This window comes from Fulmarus glacialis, unplaced genomic scaffold, assembly GCF_000690835.1.
Source record: "Fulmarus glacialis isolate BGI_N327 unplaced genomic scaffold, ASM69083v1 scaffold3802, whole genome shotgun sequence".
Taxonomy (NCBI): Eukaryota; Metazoa; Chordata; class Aves; order Procellariiformes; family Procellariidae; genus Fulmarus; species Fulmarus glacialis.
In genome coordinates this window covers 205,250-223,120 of record NW_009198346.1, presented here as the reverse complement: position 1 = coordinate 223,120, position 17,871 = coordinate 205,250, and the positions used below count along the sequence as shown (strand labels likewise).

The following is a 17,871-nucleotide window of genomic DNA, read 5'->3' as shown; positions in this document are numbered from 1 at the left end:
AGTAAGATAGCAATTCATGTCATTTATACGGGTAACTTGTTATTTTACATCCAGGAATAAGAGTTTCCATACAATGTTCTGAATATTGCTTTTCTATATCTACAAAAAAATCAGGTGGCTCCTGTGCATTTACTTTTTCACTGATTTATGTACAGAGGTCACTTAGCTTTGTAAGACTTTATTCTTACATTCTAAAAATACTGTTGCTGAAATTTTTTTTTAATTTGTTGATAATTTTCCCTTTAGTTGGGTAATTAAAAATAGCATCTAAACTTCAGAAAAACTGCAGCTTTAAACCAGCGGTGGAGTTGTAAAGCAGTAGAAGAGACTTTTTCTTTTTAAAATTTAGTCTCTTGAGTTTGATAGCAAAAGCTATTTAGGTGCACAATGATGTTTTGTCATACATGGTAGCAATTCCCATGTTTAATGGAAATGCTTGCTGCTTTTTCCTTTTTAATATTGCATGTGTTTTCATTACTATGTTCGTATTGTTTTGTGGTTGAAAATGAAAATATTTTTAAGATGTTAATATTTGAATATTTTTAGAACAGATGATAATTTTCAGTAAATTAGAGCATTTCCCCTTCATTTGTAGCATTGAAACATTTATTTCAAAATATTAAGAAGAAGAAGCTCTTGGTTTGTACTACCGTTTTTTTACTAAAATGTCAACCAAGCCTACACCAGTTGGCAGTATCTGGTTTGTCTTTGTCAGTGTGCAGAGATACGTAGCTGAACAAACGTAGTTGCAACTGGTGTATCAGCCACATTTAATAAGCAGCTATATATCTGACTGCGAAGCATTATTAATACTTGCAGTTTTAACAGTCATTATTTCAATCTGCTGCCTCAGAGTAAGCTTTCGCTCCCCACCTTTTCCTTGAAAATATTTCATAGGTGAAGTAATACAACCTTGTGATTTAGAAACAAGAAAAAGAATGTACGTACTTGTGCTTTACATCCATATCTACCTCATATATGTCCTTGATACCGTCACTTACCTCTAAAATTGTGCTTATTTGCTGCATTTGTGTAATTTATTTCCTGCAAAGAACTATCGATGGAATTAAATTATTCACCCAGTATTTTGCTTTGGGGTCCGATGATAAAAGAGGTATGCATACTTAAGGGAAATTTAAATGCATTTCAGATGTTTTAAATTAGTTCTTCAGTTTCTATTCCTGAATCCTCAGAAGATAGGGAGTAATGTAGCTTTTAAAATATTTAAATTTTAGTTGAAAAAAATTATTTTCATGTTGTTCACATGCCATATCAATGTTCTCGGTTTTTTTTTATTATGAGATCTCACAGTTCATCTACAATAAAGTATTATGATACACTAAAGCAAGGGGCAAACCAAATCAAGTAGAGCTTAACAGAGTAAGAGGAAGTAGGGCTGGAAGCGATCTCAGAGATCACATTCCTAACAGATTTTCCCTGGCTAGTTCTTAAAAAGCTTCATGATGGGAGATTATACTGTCTCCCCACACGATGTTTATTTGTAGTTGTGTTTATTTCTTTTCTTTTGAATGACAAGTAAGTCTGTTAACTGTAGGGACAGTATTTATGTAGGTTTTCGACAAATTACTTTGTAATCTTTTTATAATAAATCTCATCTGTGTCACAGTCTCTGTTGCTCTTCTATATGTCTGTTTGATTTATTGATGAAGCTCAAACTGTTTCAGTCTTTTGTGCTTTCCAGCTCCTGAGGGAATCCTATTAAATTATTTTAAACCAACCTTGAACATATTTTGTTCTCAAAGAAGTATCAGACAAACCATTGACTGTAGTGTGAGAGCACAACAAAAGACAGAAAAGTTTTGTTTCCTTTAAGTAATTCTTTAAATTTAAAAATCTGAAGCAGGCTGACAAATAAGTAAGTACATATTCAGTTCAATTTCCCTCTTATCCAAAATTGTCCGTTATGAAGTACTCATTCTCTTTTACTAAAATACAATGTATTGGCTCGTGCTCTAGTGTAACAGTAGTGATTCTCTGGTAGAGCCTTAGGTAGGTGTCTTTGGGCAAATGAATTTCATGTGTTCCTACAATGGTGCATACGTTCTTCCAATTTGCACTTTCAAAACTGGCATACAAATACTGAATTTTCTGTGGTTGTACATGTGGTCAGAGGAATAACTTAGTTCAGAATCATTGTATAAAATATTTCTAAATGGCACAGGAAGGTGTTTAGTAGACAGATCTGACTTTCTTTGCACAGACTTACTCAGAAACTAGAAGCAGTGCTTTACCTAACCAATACTGATGAAGTGAAGTGCTCATGTGGGTGAACAAATATGTTCGTCTGTCTCATGGTACTTTCTGGATAGCATGTTGAAGTGCTGTATATTGTCTTGATGCCTCCTGAAGAAAATGCGCTTTGGCTTTTTTTCTACATATGACCATTTTCTGCAAGTTCAGGGGAGGAATAGGTAAGGCTAATACCCGTAATATGTTCTTTCTACATTTGCAGCTGCTAGTCTCTTCAGAATTTTTGGTAGCAGAAGAAAGTTTCCGGATCCCACAAACTGGCTGCCAAAGTTTTTTCTGTGCAGGAAACTAACACCTTGCATCCTTTTCCCTTTTGGCACAGACATACACGGTTAGTCACAAAAGGAGCTTTAATGTCATGATGAAATCTTCAGGAAAAGCAAATCCTAATAGAGCAGGGAGAATAAGATCCCTGTAATTGTCAAATTAAACACAAGGTTAACTAGCATAAATGCAGTACTTGAAATCTTATAGTAAAAAAACCCCTAATTTAAAAAAAAAATCACACTTTGTACTTTTAAGCTTTGATCCCATTTTGCATGTTGTTTTAAACAGGATGTTTTCAAATAACTTTTATTTCTTCAATGTCAAATCCTAATTGATGTGGCATAAATGGCATATTAATTTTGTTGACCTGGCTGCAACAGTTAGCCTTTGAGCAGAAAAAGAAGAGCCAATGAAGAAGTGATGTGGCAACAGAGTGGGCTTTTATCTAAAGAAGTTCTCTAGTGTTATTACTGGTACATTATCAGTGTGAATTTGTTATACAGTACAGGTCTGTAGATACTCTTTTTTTTTTTTTTTTTCCCCATTTAGGCTTTCAGATGTGAAATAGCTGGTCTATTAAATGCAATTCTTGGAACTGTAGTGGAATATTGGATCGTCTCAAGTTTGCTTATGGACAGAAATGTGTTTCATCAAATAGCTGATGATTTGGCACAGTACCTTGCCATTTCATGTGATGGTGAGTGTTTGAAAGGCCTCTCAAAGTCTTTTAAACAGATAGACTAAAATCCTCACTAAAATTCTCAGTTTACTTTCAAGTTATATTTTACCTTCTGTTGCAGCTGTGCAGTCTTATGGTGCGATGTGTACGTATGCAGGAAACTGTTTTATTGTGTGTATGTGTCTGTCTGTTGGTCTGTCCCAAGCAAAGACCAAATAGAACAGGCTTTCTTATTAAAATCCCTCTAAATAAATCTCAGTAGGTGTTAATGCGAAAGCAAGACTACGCAGTGTGAAGAAGAAGAAAAATCTTTGGAGCTCTCTTGTCAGTTTAGGAAGAGCTTTAAGCATATCATAGTAAGCCATAACTTCAGAGAGGCAATTGGAGACACCTTAGCTCAGGCCAATTCTCAGGTGAAATTTTTCACTCCACAAACTTTATCTTGTTTGCTAAAGACACTTCAGCCGTAAGTCCAAAAGCTACGCTGAACTTTTTGACACGTGCAGACTTCAAATGAAACATTGCCGTGTTTCATTCCAAATCCTTAGACTTAATGGACTTTATTTGGGGGGGGGGGAAATTCCAACTAGTCCCATGAATTACTATTGTTCCTCTTCAGTAAATATACTAGATAAAGAGAAATGTCATGACTCAAATGAACCATTATCATTTAACATGAAATGTTGGTTGAGGTATTTGTCCATTTAGCAACTAGGGGGTGGGGAACTCAAAAGTCCAAAAAAATAATCTCAGGAAAACTACTGAATGTTTTAAATTTCATTTTCAAACTTCATTCCCACCAAAGCTCCTACCCAGCCCCACCCTGCCAATTAGGAAATAGTGGGAAAACTGTAACTTAGGTGTTACACCTGAATGGATGTCCTGGTTTCAGTCATCATTTTCTCTAGAGGTAAGTGTACATAGGTTTCGTTTAAAGTGTTGCTGCCTTTTTCTGCCCGGACACTTGAGAAGAACTATCCTGAAAAAGTTAAACTAAAATCTTAGTCTCTAGACAAATAGTTCCAGTCCAGTCTTAGAGAAGGCAAATTATCAGAACTGTTATAGCCTGCCTTAGATCTTAGAAGGCCAAATCAGTTGGAACTTTATAGTATTTAAATCAATGGAGCTTTTAGTATCTACTGCTATTACCACCGCTCCAACGTATTTTCTAGCTTTTATATAATAGGGAGAATCTTGGATATATGCACAAATGGAAAATTACACTTTCTATGCTCTCCTTCATTGAGAGCATTCACAAGAACAACATTTACAATCTGGTTATAAAGAGTAAAGATTCTTTGACCTAGTGGTGATCACTGCTGCTCGGTTAAGCCCTTGGAGCCCAAAAAACTGTTGCAGAGTTCTCCTAAATTCTGTTGCTCTTAGAGTAGAAAACATCTGTACTCTCAAAACTTGTGTTTCTGTTTTGATCGAGTCTACAAATCAGTTAATGTATGAGCACTTCTTAGCAGAACAGAATATTCCCTCAATACAGTAAAGACCTTCTTCCTCATGGCAGACCGTGCTTTCCACCTGTTTCAGTTGCTATTTTGACAAAATTATTTTACTAAAATCAAAATACAAGTATCACCCTAAGAAAAATCAGTCATTCTGTCTCCTTTTCCAAAAAGAAGAGCAGTAGGTCAGACATATGCTTGATATATATTGAGATAGATAGAGATATAGATATATATTCTTTTGCTACTGTCTGTTTTTTTTTTAAACAGTATGAACTATTTGGTACATCTGAATGGGGTTGAAATTGCTTACAGTCACTTCTAATGTAGAATTTATAGGTCACCCTGCATTACTTGCAGATTTCTCTGTTCCTGTGTTATACATTTTATCTGAATTATGTTTGTATTGTGTCACTTCCAGATTTTAAAGGTGATCACTTGCATAACTTCCCAAATAAATAATTTCATTCTCAGAATCAAGGTGTAACTTTTATAAGATTGTATTTAGAGCATTTTTTAAAAAAGTTTCACATAAAAAGTGGTGCTTTGCCTTTTAAAATCTGTTGACCATTCTCTTAGAAGCTGGTCTTATTATCAGATGATGGATAAAATCTTTTTCAGTATGAGTATTTTTAGTAAGTCTCATGGAGAATAGCTTCTGAATCTGCAACAGCAAAAGAAAAAGGTCTGGAAGAGCGATCTTGTAGATAACTTGTGATGTAAGATTTGTATATTCTCGTTTTAAGGCTCTTTTTTTTTTCCCCTTTCTTTTATCCAGACTTTTCAATATATGAATTAAAAATGTTCATTTGTTCCATACCATCCCTCTGGCTTCAAATGTTTGTTGCAGAAGCAGTTTTTAAAAAAATGTGTTTACAGAGGAATATAATTATTTCTACAGAACCTCTTTCTCTTCAGAAAATAGTAAGTAACTCTTCTACTCCTTAATAACCTATCATAATTAAGTACTTTACAAGTAATTGGATTAATGAAAGTCTTGGAAAATATCTTTTTTTTGTGGTCTAAGGTCCTGCTCATTGCGTGCATTGTCTTCCACCTGTAGATAGACTCTGCATTTAAATTTCTCTTTGCCCAAGATCTGGGTTCAAAACAATGGTAAGATTTTTCTTGCCAGAGAAACATCTTATTAATCTGTTTACATGCAGTTAACATGAAAAGTCACATTGAAAGCTTTTTAAAATAATCTCTGATGTAAATACTTTATTGCAATGTTACATTTGTTATTAAAGAAAATGCCAAATATATTGTGATTTTCCTGGGTTATCTTTTCCCTCAGGTTTTTTGAAAAAGTGACAGTCTGTTATTCTATTGGGTCCAAGCATTTGTGACATACAAGATTTTATGATTTTGAACCACGTGTATTCCTATGAATTTCTCCTCTTAAAAACTTCCTCCTATTTGCAAACCTTTTCCTGCCTTCAGATCACAATTTGTGATAGTTGGTGAGGAAATACATGATGAAAGTTTTGAAAGTAATTCTCAAAACCATGACTGCTGGCAGGATGCAGGCAAGTCAGGGAGATCACACAGTAATGACATGCCCTAACTTAGAGCCTCATTTAAGTAATTTTAATACTAACGACTAAACAGAATATGGAACCTGTAACTGTTTCTGTATGTCCTAAAATTCTACAGGTAGAGTCGAAGAACAAATTTACATTTATACATTTTCCATACATAAGTTTTCCTGAATTTTACAGGAGTTTATTGTGAACAGAGATCATTGTTATTAATACATGGTGTTTAAACAGAGCTCGAACAAAAGACTGCCAGAATTTTAGAAATGAACCAACTATATATCTAATATTTAAAGTATGTTGCCAACACATATGCAGCACCAATTGCTATTTTTAGTATTGCCATGACTACTGATCACTCTCTGCAACTACTTAAATGTAAATTTTTGTAGTGCTTGAAAAAAGTTCATATGGTTTTTGTGGCTTTCCTTAACATTACTGTGCCTCCTTTCTCACTCCATACACTAAATACTAACTATCATCCAATTTTTTCCATACAGCGTCTTATCAGCTAGGCTTTTCTATGGGTTCAAGTAGTGCCCTCCTGCTTTCTGGTGGTAAATGTACAGTGAACGTGCAAGTAAGGTGTCCCTCACCCACTGCAAGTTGCCTGCAGAATCTACAGTGATTTGCTAGATACTCAAAGCCTTATTTAATATCTTTCTTCATTGTGTAATCATTGAATGAGTCCCCTCACTGGACTTTTTCCTATGCTTTTGCCAAACTGCAGAAAATTACATGACTTTTTAAAATGAGTGGTATAGGTAGGTTGGAAGTGCTGTACTACTGGAAAGAGGCTGAAATATCTACAACGTCCAAAGCTATACTAATAATGAGAGAGCATCTAAGACATAACTAGCTTATTGCCTTTGCAGTGCTCAAAGGCTTAATCCAACCCCTCATCTTAGAGGAGATGAAGACTTTACCAAATTGCTTCCTGGGTTTTGCTCCCTGGGTCGGGAGCAGGAAGGTCAAGAATTTCCCACTTTCTGGCTCAGACACAACCCACTCAGCTGTGAGGCCAGCATAAAGAGTGAATTACAAGAATATAAAAAAGATTGCAGAAGACAACTTTAAACAATCTATGTATGCAATCATATAGGGATCATATTTTTAAAAACTTAATACAGCAAGCTATGTGTGGTGGATTACAGCTTTCCATGAAGTGCAACAAAAGAAAATGACTGCATTTTAATTTGCTCTATACAAAGTCATTGAAAATGTTACTTTTGCAACAGGTCTGTTCCTATTCACTTGCTTTGCGAGAGATAGGGATGCATGAGACAAGAAAGACACATAAAGCAAAGAAAAAAAAAATAGGGCAATGGCCGTGCCCTGAGTCTCAAAGGGCATTACAGATGCTAAATGGTGGTAAGCAGAACCAAGTCAAAGTGCTGCCTGATCTACCGTAAGTAATACCTATAACATCACCAGTTTTATTCTGCTTTGGGGGACAGCTTCTGACCTGACACATTTCTTGAACTTTATATGACCTGTTTTGTTGTCTATAAATTACTGCAACTGATAGAAAGCTCCATTGTAAACCTGTAACACCTCTGGGCTGGGGTTCCCCCTTTCTCCCCATCCTCCATCTCAGTGTATATGCAAACTGATGTAGTTATATTTTCCCAATATTAAATTTAAAGTGTACATAGAGAAGTTGAACTGTTCATAGAATTACCTTTAAAGAAAGTTTAATTGTGGGTAATTTGATTTTATTACTGTTTTAAATACAATTATAATTAAATGACATAGAAATTATGTAATTAAGACATTTCAGAAATAACTTTGAAATGGATAGATCTAAGTATGCTCTATATACACATTTAAAAGCATTAAGTACATATACATTGTCTTAAAATAGAAAATAGTGATTTTAGACACGTCCCCTTTGCTGTCTTTTCAGTGACTTAATCTTTAGTAAGTGCCCTCCATTGGCAAAGAAGCTTAGAGCAAAAGCAGAAGTTGAGGCTTCATACACCAAAGAGAATTGCTACCTTTTGGCTGAAGAGGTACATTTTTACAAGAGAAATACTAAAGGTATTCTATGTATCTAATTTATGTTAAGAACTTTATATGGTTAGAATCGACAGTTTCAGGTTTAAAAATCTTGTCCTGATGAATTCTGAACTAAAATGATGGCTTATGCCCAAGAATTATTTTCTTATGGTTTGTGTTTCTTTTTTCCGATGTCTATTTAAAAGGAGGAATTGTATATATATGGTGGAATAAAGCTGCCTTCTTCACTCCCCTCCCCCTCCCAGATATTAAATACAGCGTACAGCTTGTGTGAGCTCATTCCAGTCTTGCCCGCCTTCCTTTGCTAATCCACCTCAACCTGTGCTTGGTAGGATCAACGTCTTCTGATTTGAAAGTATAATTCAGTCTTCATCTCTTTCAGTCCTAGACATTTTGTGAACAAAGACTGAGGAGTATGCTATGTTACATAGCTGTGTTAAGCATATGGACTGTTTTCTTCCAGGCATTCAGCCCAGACTATGAAAGGCATTTGGCTTTTGTCTTAGCTATACTGGAACCCAAGTACCTAAGGAATAAAACAGCACTGCAGTAATTCATTCGGTTCCTACCTATTACACAAATTTAATAAATAGTACTTTACATGAGCCTTTACCTGAACAGAATTACTTGCTGGCACTACTTCTTGCCATCTTCATTATCAGAAATTTACCTATATCACTTAAAACACAACTATATTAATCGTGGCACTCAAGAGAAGGCTTGGAAAAACTGGCAAAAAGCAAGCTGGGATTGTTCAAAAAATTAAAACCAGAATTGTATCGCAACCACTGAAGGACAAAAAAAACCTCACCCTCTTTTGGGATTTAAGAGAGCTTCAGTAACAGAGCCAGACCATGCATTTTTAAAATTGGTTCCCTTTCTCTGTATTGCTTTTGCAAGTAAAATTGATGTGAATTATTACATGCTGACTTCTACAAAGAAAAGTGAGCTAAAGGACTAGGGCAATGAAAAAAAAAAAATCAAACTGTTTTTTTTCTATTCTTCCCCTGCCAAAATTGTAAGTAGTATCTTCTGTTGAAAGAATGAGTATGGAGCTGACAGATTTACATAGTGAAGATATTAATATAACAAAATATACCATGTAAATCTTAACGCAAAGGCTGAGAGATTTAGCCTGTGATATTTTTCATTTCTAAGATGTTTGTTGCATCATCTTTCACCTAGCATCAAGATTTTCCTCTGGCTCTTGTTCAAACCTAATCATTTAGTGAAAGCAAAACAGCGTTTAGAATGGGTCTGAAGTTTTTATCATGCAGAAACTAATGGTGTCTTTACATATAAGTAGCAGTTCTCAGTTGCTTGCTGTTCAATTTTTCACACTTCAGCTTTACATGGTACTAAGGCTTGGTATGTTTTTTTCCAGGGGATTTTCTTTTTTTTATTATTATTATTCGGACCCCTTCATTTATTTCTCTCTCTTTCCCCCCTCCCTTGCTACTGTAGCCAAGTCAGACAGCCTATTGAGAAACAGCAAACCATCTGTTAACGGATTTGAAGTTCTGAATTGTACTTGAGTGTGTAGAGGCACTCGTGCTTAGCCAGAAACATTCATTTGAATTAAGCTATAAATGCTGTGTAAAAAGAACCATACATTTTAACGTAGGTTCATGAATAAATTTAAGGGAGGGCAACTGCACTCTAAAGTTTTATTGCTTCAAAACCCAGTATTTTTGGTGTTCTGTGATCACTTGGTGCTTTTATAGTGTGATTGAAGCTTTAAACCTTGAACTGGGGGGAGATAATTCCTGTGTTAAACCGTTTGCAATACAATTTCATTGCTGGATCTCTGGTGGAACAGAAGCTCTGTGGGTTTTTTTTGAATTTTCTTAAAAGATTGTTAAACAGGATAAAGGAAAATCTTACTCATTATTGAATTTTCTGGCATATAGCCAGGTCTCCTCGTTCAGGCACTTTGATTATTTTCTTTAGTTGCTGTCTTGCCTAGTCTAGTGTAATCTATTAATTTTTTATGGTAGGAGAGACAGCCCTGCATAAAGCTTGCATAAGTAACAAAGTGGAGAGATTGATACAGCTTCTCTCTTCCCCTGGAACAGACATTAATGTTAAAGGTAAGTTACTAATTTTCTCTACCGAACTAAGACATTAAGCCAGATAAAGAACTGTATTAATACCTGTTTGGTAATAAAGTTTGTATTTATACTATTAAAACTGTCTTGACTATTTTAAACAACACAAAATGAGGACTTTATACCAAAAATTGAGGCAAGGTTAATTTATAGCTAAAGTGTGTTTTAACATCACATTTTCTATTGATTTTTAAAAATGCTATTTAATTTTTTTCAGATGTTTTTAAGTAGAATTTCTTGCTTTGAAATCACAAGCTGCCACTGTAGCCATGATGAATACTAAAAAGTAAAGTGTTTTGCTGTCTAATGAATGACATTATTAACATTTTAGTACTACTTCTGCTGTTTTAAAACTTCCCTTGATTTATAATTCAGACTATGCTGGCTGGACGCCTTTGCATGAAGCCTGTAACCATGGCAGCACAGTGTGTGTCCGTGAAATTTTGCAGCGTTGTCCAGAGGTAGACCTGCTCAGTCAAGTGGACGGGGTGACTCCTTTGCATGATGCACTGTCAAATGGACATGTAGAAATTGGCAAGCTGCTACTTCAGCATGGGGGTGAGTGCATTTATGCTAAACTGGGGTAGGGAAATTATCCACTGTTCCGAGTCCATGTGAAGTTCGTGGTGTTTTTCTTAATAGTTGCTTGTAATACAATGTTATTATGAAATATTTATTTTAAAACATTTTTAAGCCAAGTTGTTTTGGTCACAGTGAAAATAATACTGTTTTCACACTTATCTTGATCAGCTGAATGTGAAATTAAGCAGGATTTTCACATTTTTTTCCAATATGGTAATGTTTTTATTCTGTGTTTTACACCATATGCATTGTAACTATATTCTCCAAACTCATTAATGAAGATAAAGATTACCTAGTCGCCAACCAAAGCTAAGGATTTTCTTTTGTTGTGATCTATTTTTATGACAATGCAAAAATAGATCAGTAAATCTCTATATAATAATGGATTTCAACATAAATTTGTTCAGCATTTATGAAAATTAGTGTGATGGTCTTTGAAGAACACAATTAGCTTGGTAATTAGTTTAAGAAAGGAATCTATATTGTAATTGTGATAACTGCTGTTTAGGGATAGTAGTGGGAGGGGTGCCTTAGTTTCTAAAAAAAGATACATTGCCCCTTAGGCAGACACAAGATAAATGTTTTGAACAATATTTTTCGTTCAATGGCAGGGAACTTGTATCTTGTCTTGAAATATACTGTATCAATACAATCAACTTAGCATGTTTTTTTAAAAAACAACTGCAAAGAGTGGTCTTGCATATCAACTCTCCCTTCTTCTAATTCATTTACTAAAATGAGTATTTGCGATATCCTTACCATTGACTTACTGCGTCAGTTTAATTTCTCTGCATTATATGCTGAGTCCAAATTTTTTCAATAAAAATCATTCTGCGTATAGCCATGAGGCAGAAGAATGCACTGTATTTAGATGGCCTATTACTTAATTAAGGTAGAGAAACAAAATTTTATTTCATTTTTGGCATAAGACCCTCTGTATTTATAGTCTTCTCCTGCCCCCTAAAGGCTACTTCTGGGTCGGTTGTGCAAGCACCGTCTCATAATCAATACATTCCTCTGCAGTTCTACCTCTGTGTTTGCTGAGCTTCAGTTCTGTGGCTCCCAGGTGTTTTATATATCTACTGAACCATGTATCTGACATGCCAAGCCAATACCTGGGCTCAGTTCAATCGGTCTAAGTGATGCAATAGCCAATATTATAGTAAGCCCAGCTCCTCAATTGGAAATGGCATCACACTGACAGATGTGCATTTTTCCTAGACTGTTGTGAAGAATAGGTAGTGGATGATCCTGTTGTCCTAGGGGAAGAGCTCTACTTGCACTTGCATTCATCAAGGTTTTCTGGCAACTATAAGGCTGCATGTACCCTTATCTTTGCCTTTGTCACACTCTGGGTTTTGGCCTTTCAAATAGCTGACAAGACTATGGTAGAAAGCTTGTTACCCATTCAGTGTGGATTTACTCAGCTCAATAATTTAGAACACATCTCTGCAAAAACTTTTTTCACTTTCTTTCTCTAAAAAGCCTTCAGCTTGCAAAATTTAATGATATTGCATAATCAGTGATGGAGTAAAACAATACAGCTTTAATCACAGCAAAGTTAAAACCTCTAGTATGTAACGCGGTGAATTACCTTTTGTAATTAAAATATATTTCTGAAAATGTATTCAAGTTAAAATTGCATCATTACTTTAGCATAGTAACCCAAATGTACGTAAGAAGACTCCTCATGTGTTCATCTTTGAAAAACACCACCTGCAGTGTGTTAACTGCCTTCATTTTTTCTTACTGATGCGGCCTTTCATAAACTTATCAAGACATCTGTAAACTATTTAAATATTAATAGCTCCGTTGTACTAATAAACAGGAAATACCAAAAGAATGTAGTGTAACCTGAACAAGTAAAACATGTCCCATTTACTTACTTTAAATCTATTTATAAGAGTAATTAATTCCTGCATTTCAGAAATCTGTTAAGACCAAATTCTGAAACTCAGTTCTTAGGGGCGGCTAGGATTCCTGCCTCAATAGTTTACCTTGCTGCCTAGCCTAGGACGAGGCTGACCACACCGTTCAGAAAAGTAAAATAAAGACCATCATAGTTACATGCCTTTAATTTGGAGTCAGTGTCAGCAAACAACCTGGTCTATAAAATACATAATGGAATTTTACAACAGTAATAACATTACATTCTTACATACTCTATGTATCATTACTTGACATTTTAGGATAAGCAACATTTCAATTTCTTTTCCATTTCTATATAATAATCCTTGGCTTTTAACCTAGCAAAACTGGGAAGAAAATTAAGACAATATCGTAAAGAAGCTGTTACAAAGAGTCTCTCTACATGTTCTGTATTGTATTGCAAATGTGTAACTCATCAGTTACATCAACATAACTTAGTACGAAAAGGATTTTAAACAGACTCCAAGCTTCTGGCAAAAACCAAACCAAAATCTTGTTCAGCTGCCAAATCAAGTGCGCTGTTATTATTAATGTTTATATTTTCCCTGCAGGACCAGTCCTTCTACAGCAGAGGGACTCCAATGGAAAATTGCCACTGGATTATGTTGAGTCCGTAGCAGTGAAGCAAGAACTTTTGAATGCTGTTCATCCAGAAGAGGACATTGAAAGCTTCTCTGAACGCACAGAACAAGATTTTTGCAGGCAGCAGAGAGAACTGTGGTTGATTTTATATAATAAGATGCTGCTGAATTTTTGTTCAGTTTATAATCTGTCTTCACCCTTTACTTTCACTCTCAGAGAGGTAGCTTGTTCAAATGTACTTCCGGTAATGGCTCATGATAACTGTAAGATGAAAAATACATTTTCTGCAGATTGGTTAGTAGATACATATTTTGGAGAGCTAGAAACTTTTCAGAAGCTACCACAGTTTCTTCAAGAAATATCTGCAAACATGTTTTGTTTCCCTGGAGAAGAGATGAAGGCTTTATTAGCAACTCTGGAAACTATGGTAGAGGCGTATCAGCTCTATACTTAAATCTTTTTAACAGTTAGCTTCCAAACAAGTCACATTGGTTGAATCTTGACTGTCAACCCTTGGTATTGGGCTAACTTCTTTTCCAGCAACTAAAGAAGTACAAATTTCACAGCTCTACATGAGCCCTACATGTTGGTCTCTCCTATGTTGTTAATACTGTCCTCTACCAGAACGTGGAAGTCAGATGCATTGATTCAGTGCATTTTTTAGGCAAAATTTTTCAAATACCAATGCCTTTTAGTTGTCTGACAGATCTGGATGCCTGTGACCGCATCAGAAGGGTGCTGTATCATTTGCACTAAGTTAAACTTTGTATTTTCTGTCCCGGAAATCTTTGCTACCCACCTCACGCCATAGCTCACTTTGGTTTCCAGAGGTAGTGACCCTAAAGTTAAACCAAATTGAAATACTACAACAAGCAGTTTTTCCTTCGGAAAGGCTTGTGCCTACATATTTTAATATTCTTTAATAAAACTGATATTATAAATACCTGTCATTAAACAAAAACATACAGAAAAGCAAGTTCTCTCTATCCATTTTTGTTTCATGTATCCTTGTCTTGTAAAAATTAAGTTTACGTTGTATAAATTAATTACATCTCGTACAATTCAAAACAGAAGGTAGCATACCTATATTTACAGAATGAGTGTCCTAGCATTTCCCATGTCTTTGTTTGATAGAAATGGTCACACAAAGGCGTGTGGAAAATCTTCTCCCTCGTCAGCACCGCGGCGCTTGTGGTCACGTTCATTTGTGCAGTGACTGACTTGAGACTGGCCCAGATACTCGGGTGATTTGCAAAACTCCAGTGGGTACCACTGGCTAGAGCTTTAAAACGATCAAGTCATCTTTCTGCTTCCCGGGACAGTGATGCTGCGAAGGGCCAAATCCACCCTCAGCATAACTTACGGAGTCCTTGGCTCTGCTCTGACTCGTGTTGGCTTGCAGTGGTTTGATAAATCCATTACACTGGCGGTGTATAAAATGATCTGGTAACACCCCTGGGATTCCCTCAACTAAAGATGCTGGTGGAAGCAGTGGCACAAATCTAGTTATGTTGGCAGGGGAATTTACAAAGGATTAGACAAGACAGTTTAAGCATGTACTGGGCATCAGATTCTGACACTAAGTATGGATCTCCTTAAAAATTACACCCATTTAATACGAGAATTTTGTTCTCCATTCTGTGAGTACATGCAAACTACACATGATAAATCCTCTAAACTAATCCTCTAACCTAATTTAGAATTGTGTGCTTCATATTCTATCAGATGGTCCTTTTAATTAATTAAGAAAAAGAGAAAATCCTGTGCTGTTCTTTAAAAGTACTGAGGCTCATGAAGCAGCTGAACTACCTAATTGCACTGCATGGGGTTGGGGATGCGGAAGAGTTACGTGTTCTGGAGAGCCCTTATTGCACATTTATGCAGCAGCAACTGCTCTTCCTGCCTTGCATCTTTGTAGAGATCCAGTGCCAAATTCATTTCAGACTAGGGTTTGGGAAGAGAGGCACTTCTAAGGGAAGAGAAGGAAACGCTGCTTTAGGATGAGGATACCTGATTTTTTTCTAACAGATTCAGTAATAGATAGGAGTAATTCAGAATCTTAGCCTTCAAAAGGAAAGTACTAATTAGCAGCGTTTCCAATACCAGTTCTTCTGTAATAGCAATTTATAATATTAAAAAAAGAACCCTAAAAGAAAGGGTGTGGATAATAGCAGCTTCTGAAATTCATGTTGCTTGACTAGAGGGAATAAGTTAACGTTGATGCAACTGGCCGGCAGCACATTAAAACTTCCATTTAGCCTTTCTGCAGCTGAGATATATGATCTCATAGCAATTAATCCACTGAAGATGCTCAGACTGAGTTGGTCTTGGAATCAGACCTTCATTACAAATGTTCAGTGTTTATTAATGACTGATTATTACTTTTATACATAGATGCAGAACAGCCTGCTCTAGCAGAATAAAGGGTCAGCACATACTGGATTTGTTTCTGTTTGTGCACTTTTGATTTTTCTGTAGTAAGAAAGCAACACCAAAAAACCCTTTGTTGTATATGAGATGGACTAATAAATGCCAGAATTCCCTGTTGCAGGACATGATGAAAGAAGTGTTATGTACATACTTTCTAAAGAATGCAAAATACGCATTTAGGTTGGCAACATTAACATTTTCTTTAGCCATGAATTTGATAGGTATTTGGGAATTTAAAATAATTGGGACTCAGAGAACCACAGAAAAGGAATTCTGGTGGATCTGGAAAAGCAAATGCTTCAGAATATTCGTATCTATACCTAATATAATACCTTAGTGACTGAAATGAAAGCAGGAAAAGCATTATTTTGGTCTGATAAAGAGAGTGATTCTGCTTGTATATCCAGGATATTACCACAATTATTTGCTATTATGTTACTAAGACAGGAAAAAAAGCACATCTATCATTTATAAGTTCTACTTACCTGTTTAAACTAACTCCAAGTACATGTCTCCAAGATACTGTAAAGGAAAGTATGCTAAATGAACATTATTAACATTGCAAAATGAAACATTCAAAAGTTAGCAAATGTCTGAATTAATACTCCACATGTAGCCCCAACTTAAATATTGTCTATGTGTATCGTCAGTCTTTAACTATATGGTGACACAATTTTTTCTCTCTAATGTCCTCTCAGTTTAAGGATCATATACTGAAATTTTTCGTGTTATTTCCCAGTTAGGCTCTTAACAGGGTTCAGTTTTATACATGCTCAGTTTTATATATACTCAAGTTTGCAAACTCCATATCCTTAAAAAATCTTAAGTGTATCTCAGTCATATTTAACATAAAATTATGTGCTTCACCTAATTTATTAGAGAGTACCTGTTCTCTTTCAGAATAGCACAACTTTCCTGTTAAATCATGATTGCAATAAAGTGAGATCTATTAAGTGATTAAACTGTCTGCTTTTTTAAATCCCTTTTGGTATGTAGGATATTTCCCACCTCCTGGCTTAGTTAAAAGAACAAACAAAATCAGCCAGCCCGCCCCCTCCCCTTCTCTCTGTGCCCACGTTTCACACGCTGACGTGCTTCACAGGCGTGAAGGTACGTCTTCATCCTCAATCAATCCTGTTTTTCCAGGCCTTCAAAAAGTTCTTCATTACTCTCCACCTTCAGCATACAGTTGGAGAATATCCCTTTTGCACATGTACTAAAAGCTGCCCAGACAGGCGAGTAATAGTGCTCAGCAGCATGGTACTGGGTAGCAGTAAAATGGAAGGTAGACCACACTGGGATATGCAGTCGGGAATTACAATGGCATGCAGAGATTGGTCAAGCTTCAAAAGTTGCCAAAAAAGTTGCATTAAGCCAAATTTCAGTGTTAGTTTTCTCTGACACGCACTCCTTGTTTCACACTACTGCCATTACTAGATATGAAGCACATCAGTTTGTGTGCAAAAATCTCTGACATTTTACAGAGTGTTTCTTGATTTCAAAATGGTCACACTCATTGGCAAATAAATCACTACTGCCAGTATACTAGGGGTCTGAGCTCAGGAGTCTTGCTGTTGATTTGTTCTATTTTTGTTTAGGAGCAAAGGTTAGCTTATAAGATTTAAATATTCCTGTGGCTTCAATAACCATTTAAAATTTGTTGTAACAAAGAGGAGGTTCACACCTCAGAGCCTGAGCTCGCTTTGAACTCTCTAACTCTAAACAGTCCTGAAGCTCTTTCCTGCACCACCTACGATCCTGACTGATGTTAAATTGCTGCATTGCAAAAGGGCAGCACCACAAATGCCCAGTGCAGAGTTAGTAGAAAACCCCTGCCTCGTCCCCCTGTGCTCGGCCCTGGTGAGGCCGCACCTCGAATCCTGTGTTCAGTTTTGGGCCCCTCACTCCAAGAAGGACATTGAGGTGCTGGAGCGTGTCCAGAGAAGGGCAACGAAGCTGCTAAAGGGTCTGGAGCACAAGTCTGATGAGGAGCGGCTGAGGGAACTGGG

The 17,871-nt window shown here is 36.1% G+C and overlaps 1 protein-coding gene across 1 annotated transcript in view; it reads left to right on the top strand.

Annotated features, from left to right (window-relative positions):
• The window catches only part of ANKRD32 (ankyrin repeat domain 32), a gene marked incomplete at its 5' end in the record, with an annotated part of 37,349 nt that extends 23,463 nt beyond the window's left edge, over positions 1–13,886 (top strand). Inside the window, 7 exons of the mRNA XM_009572846.1 lie at positions 3,088–3,235; positions 5,453–5,598; positions 7,451–7,620; positions 8,119–8,252; positions 10,229–10,321; positions 10,715–10,897; positions 13,402–13,886. Coding sequence (XP_009571141.1) covers positions 3,088–3,235; positions 5,453–5,598; positions 7,451–7,620; positions 8,119–8,252; positions 10,229–10,321; positions 10,715–10,897; positions 13,402–13,886 — 1,359 coding nt within the window. The remainder of the gene's footprint in view (positions 1–3,087; positions 3,236–5,452; positions 5,599–7,450; positions 7,621–8,118; positions 8,253–10,228; positions 10,322–10,714; positions 10,898–13,401) is intronic.
• Between the last annotated feature and the right edge of the window lie 3,985 nt (positions 13,887–17,871).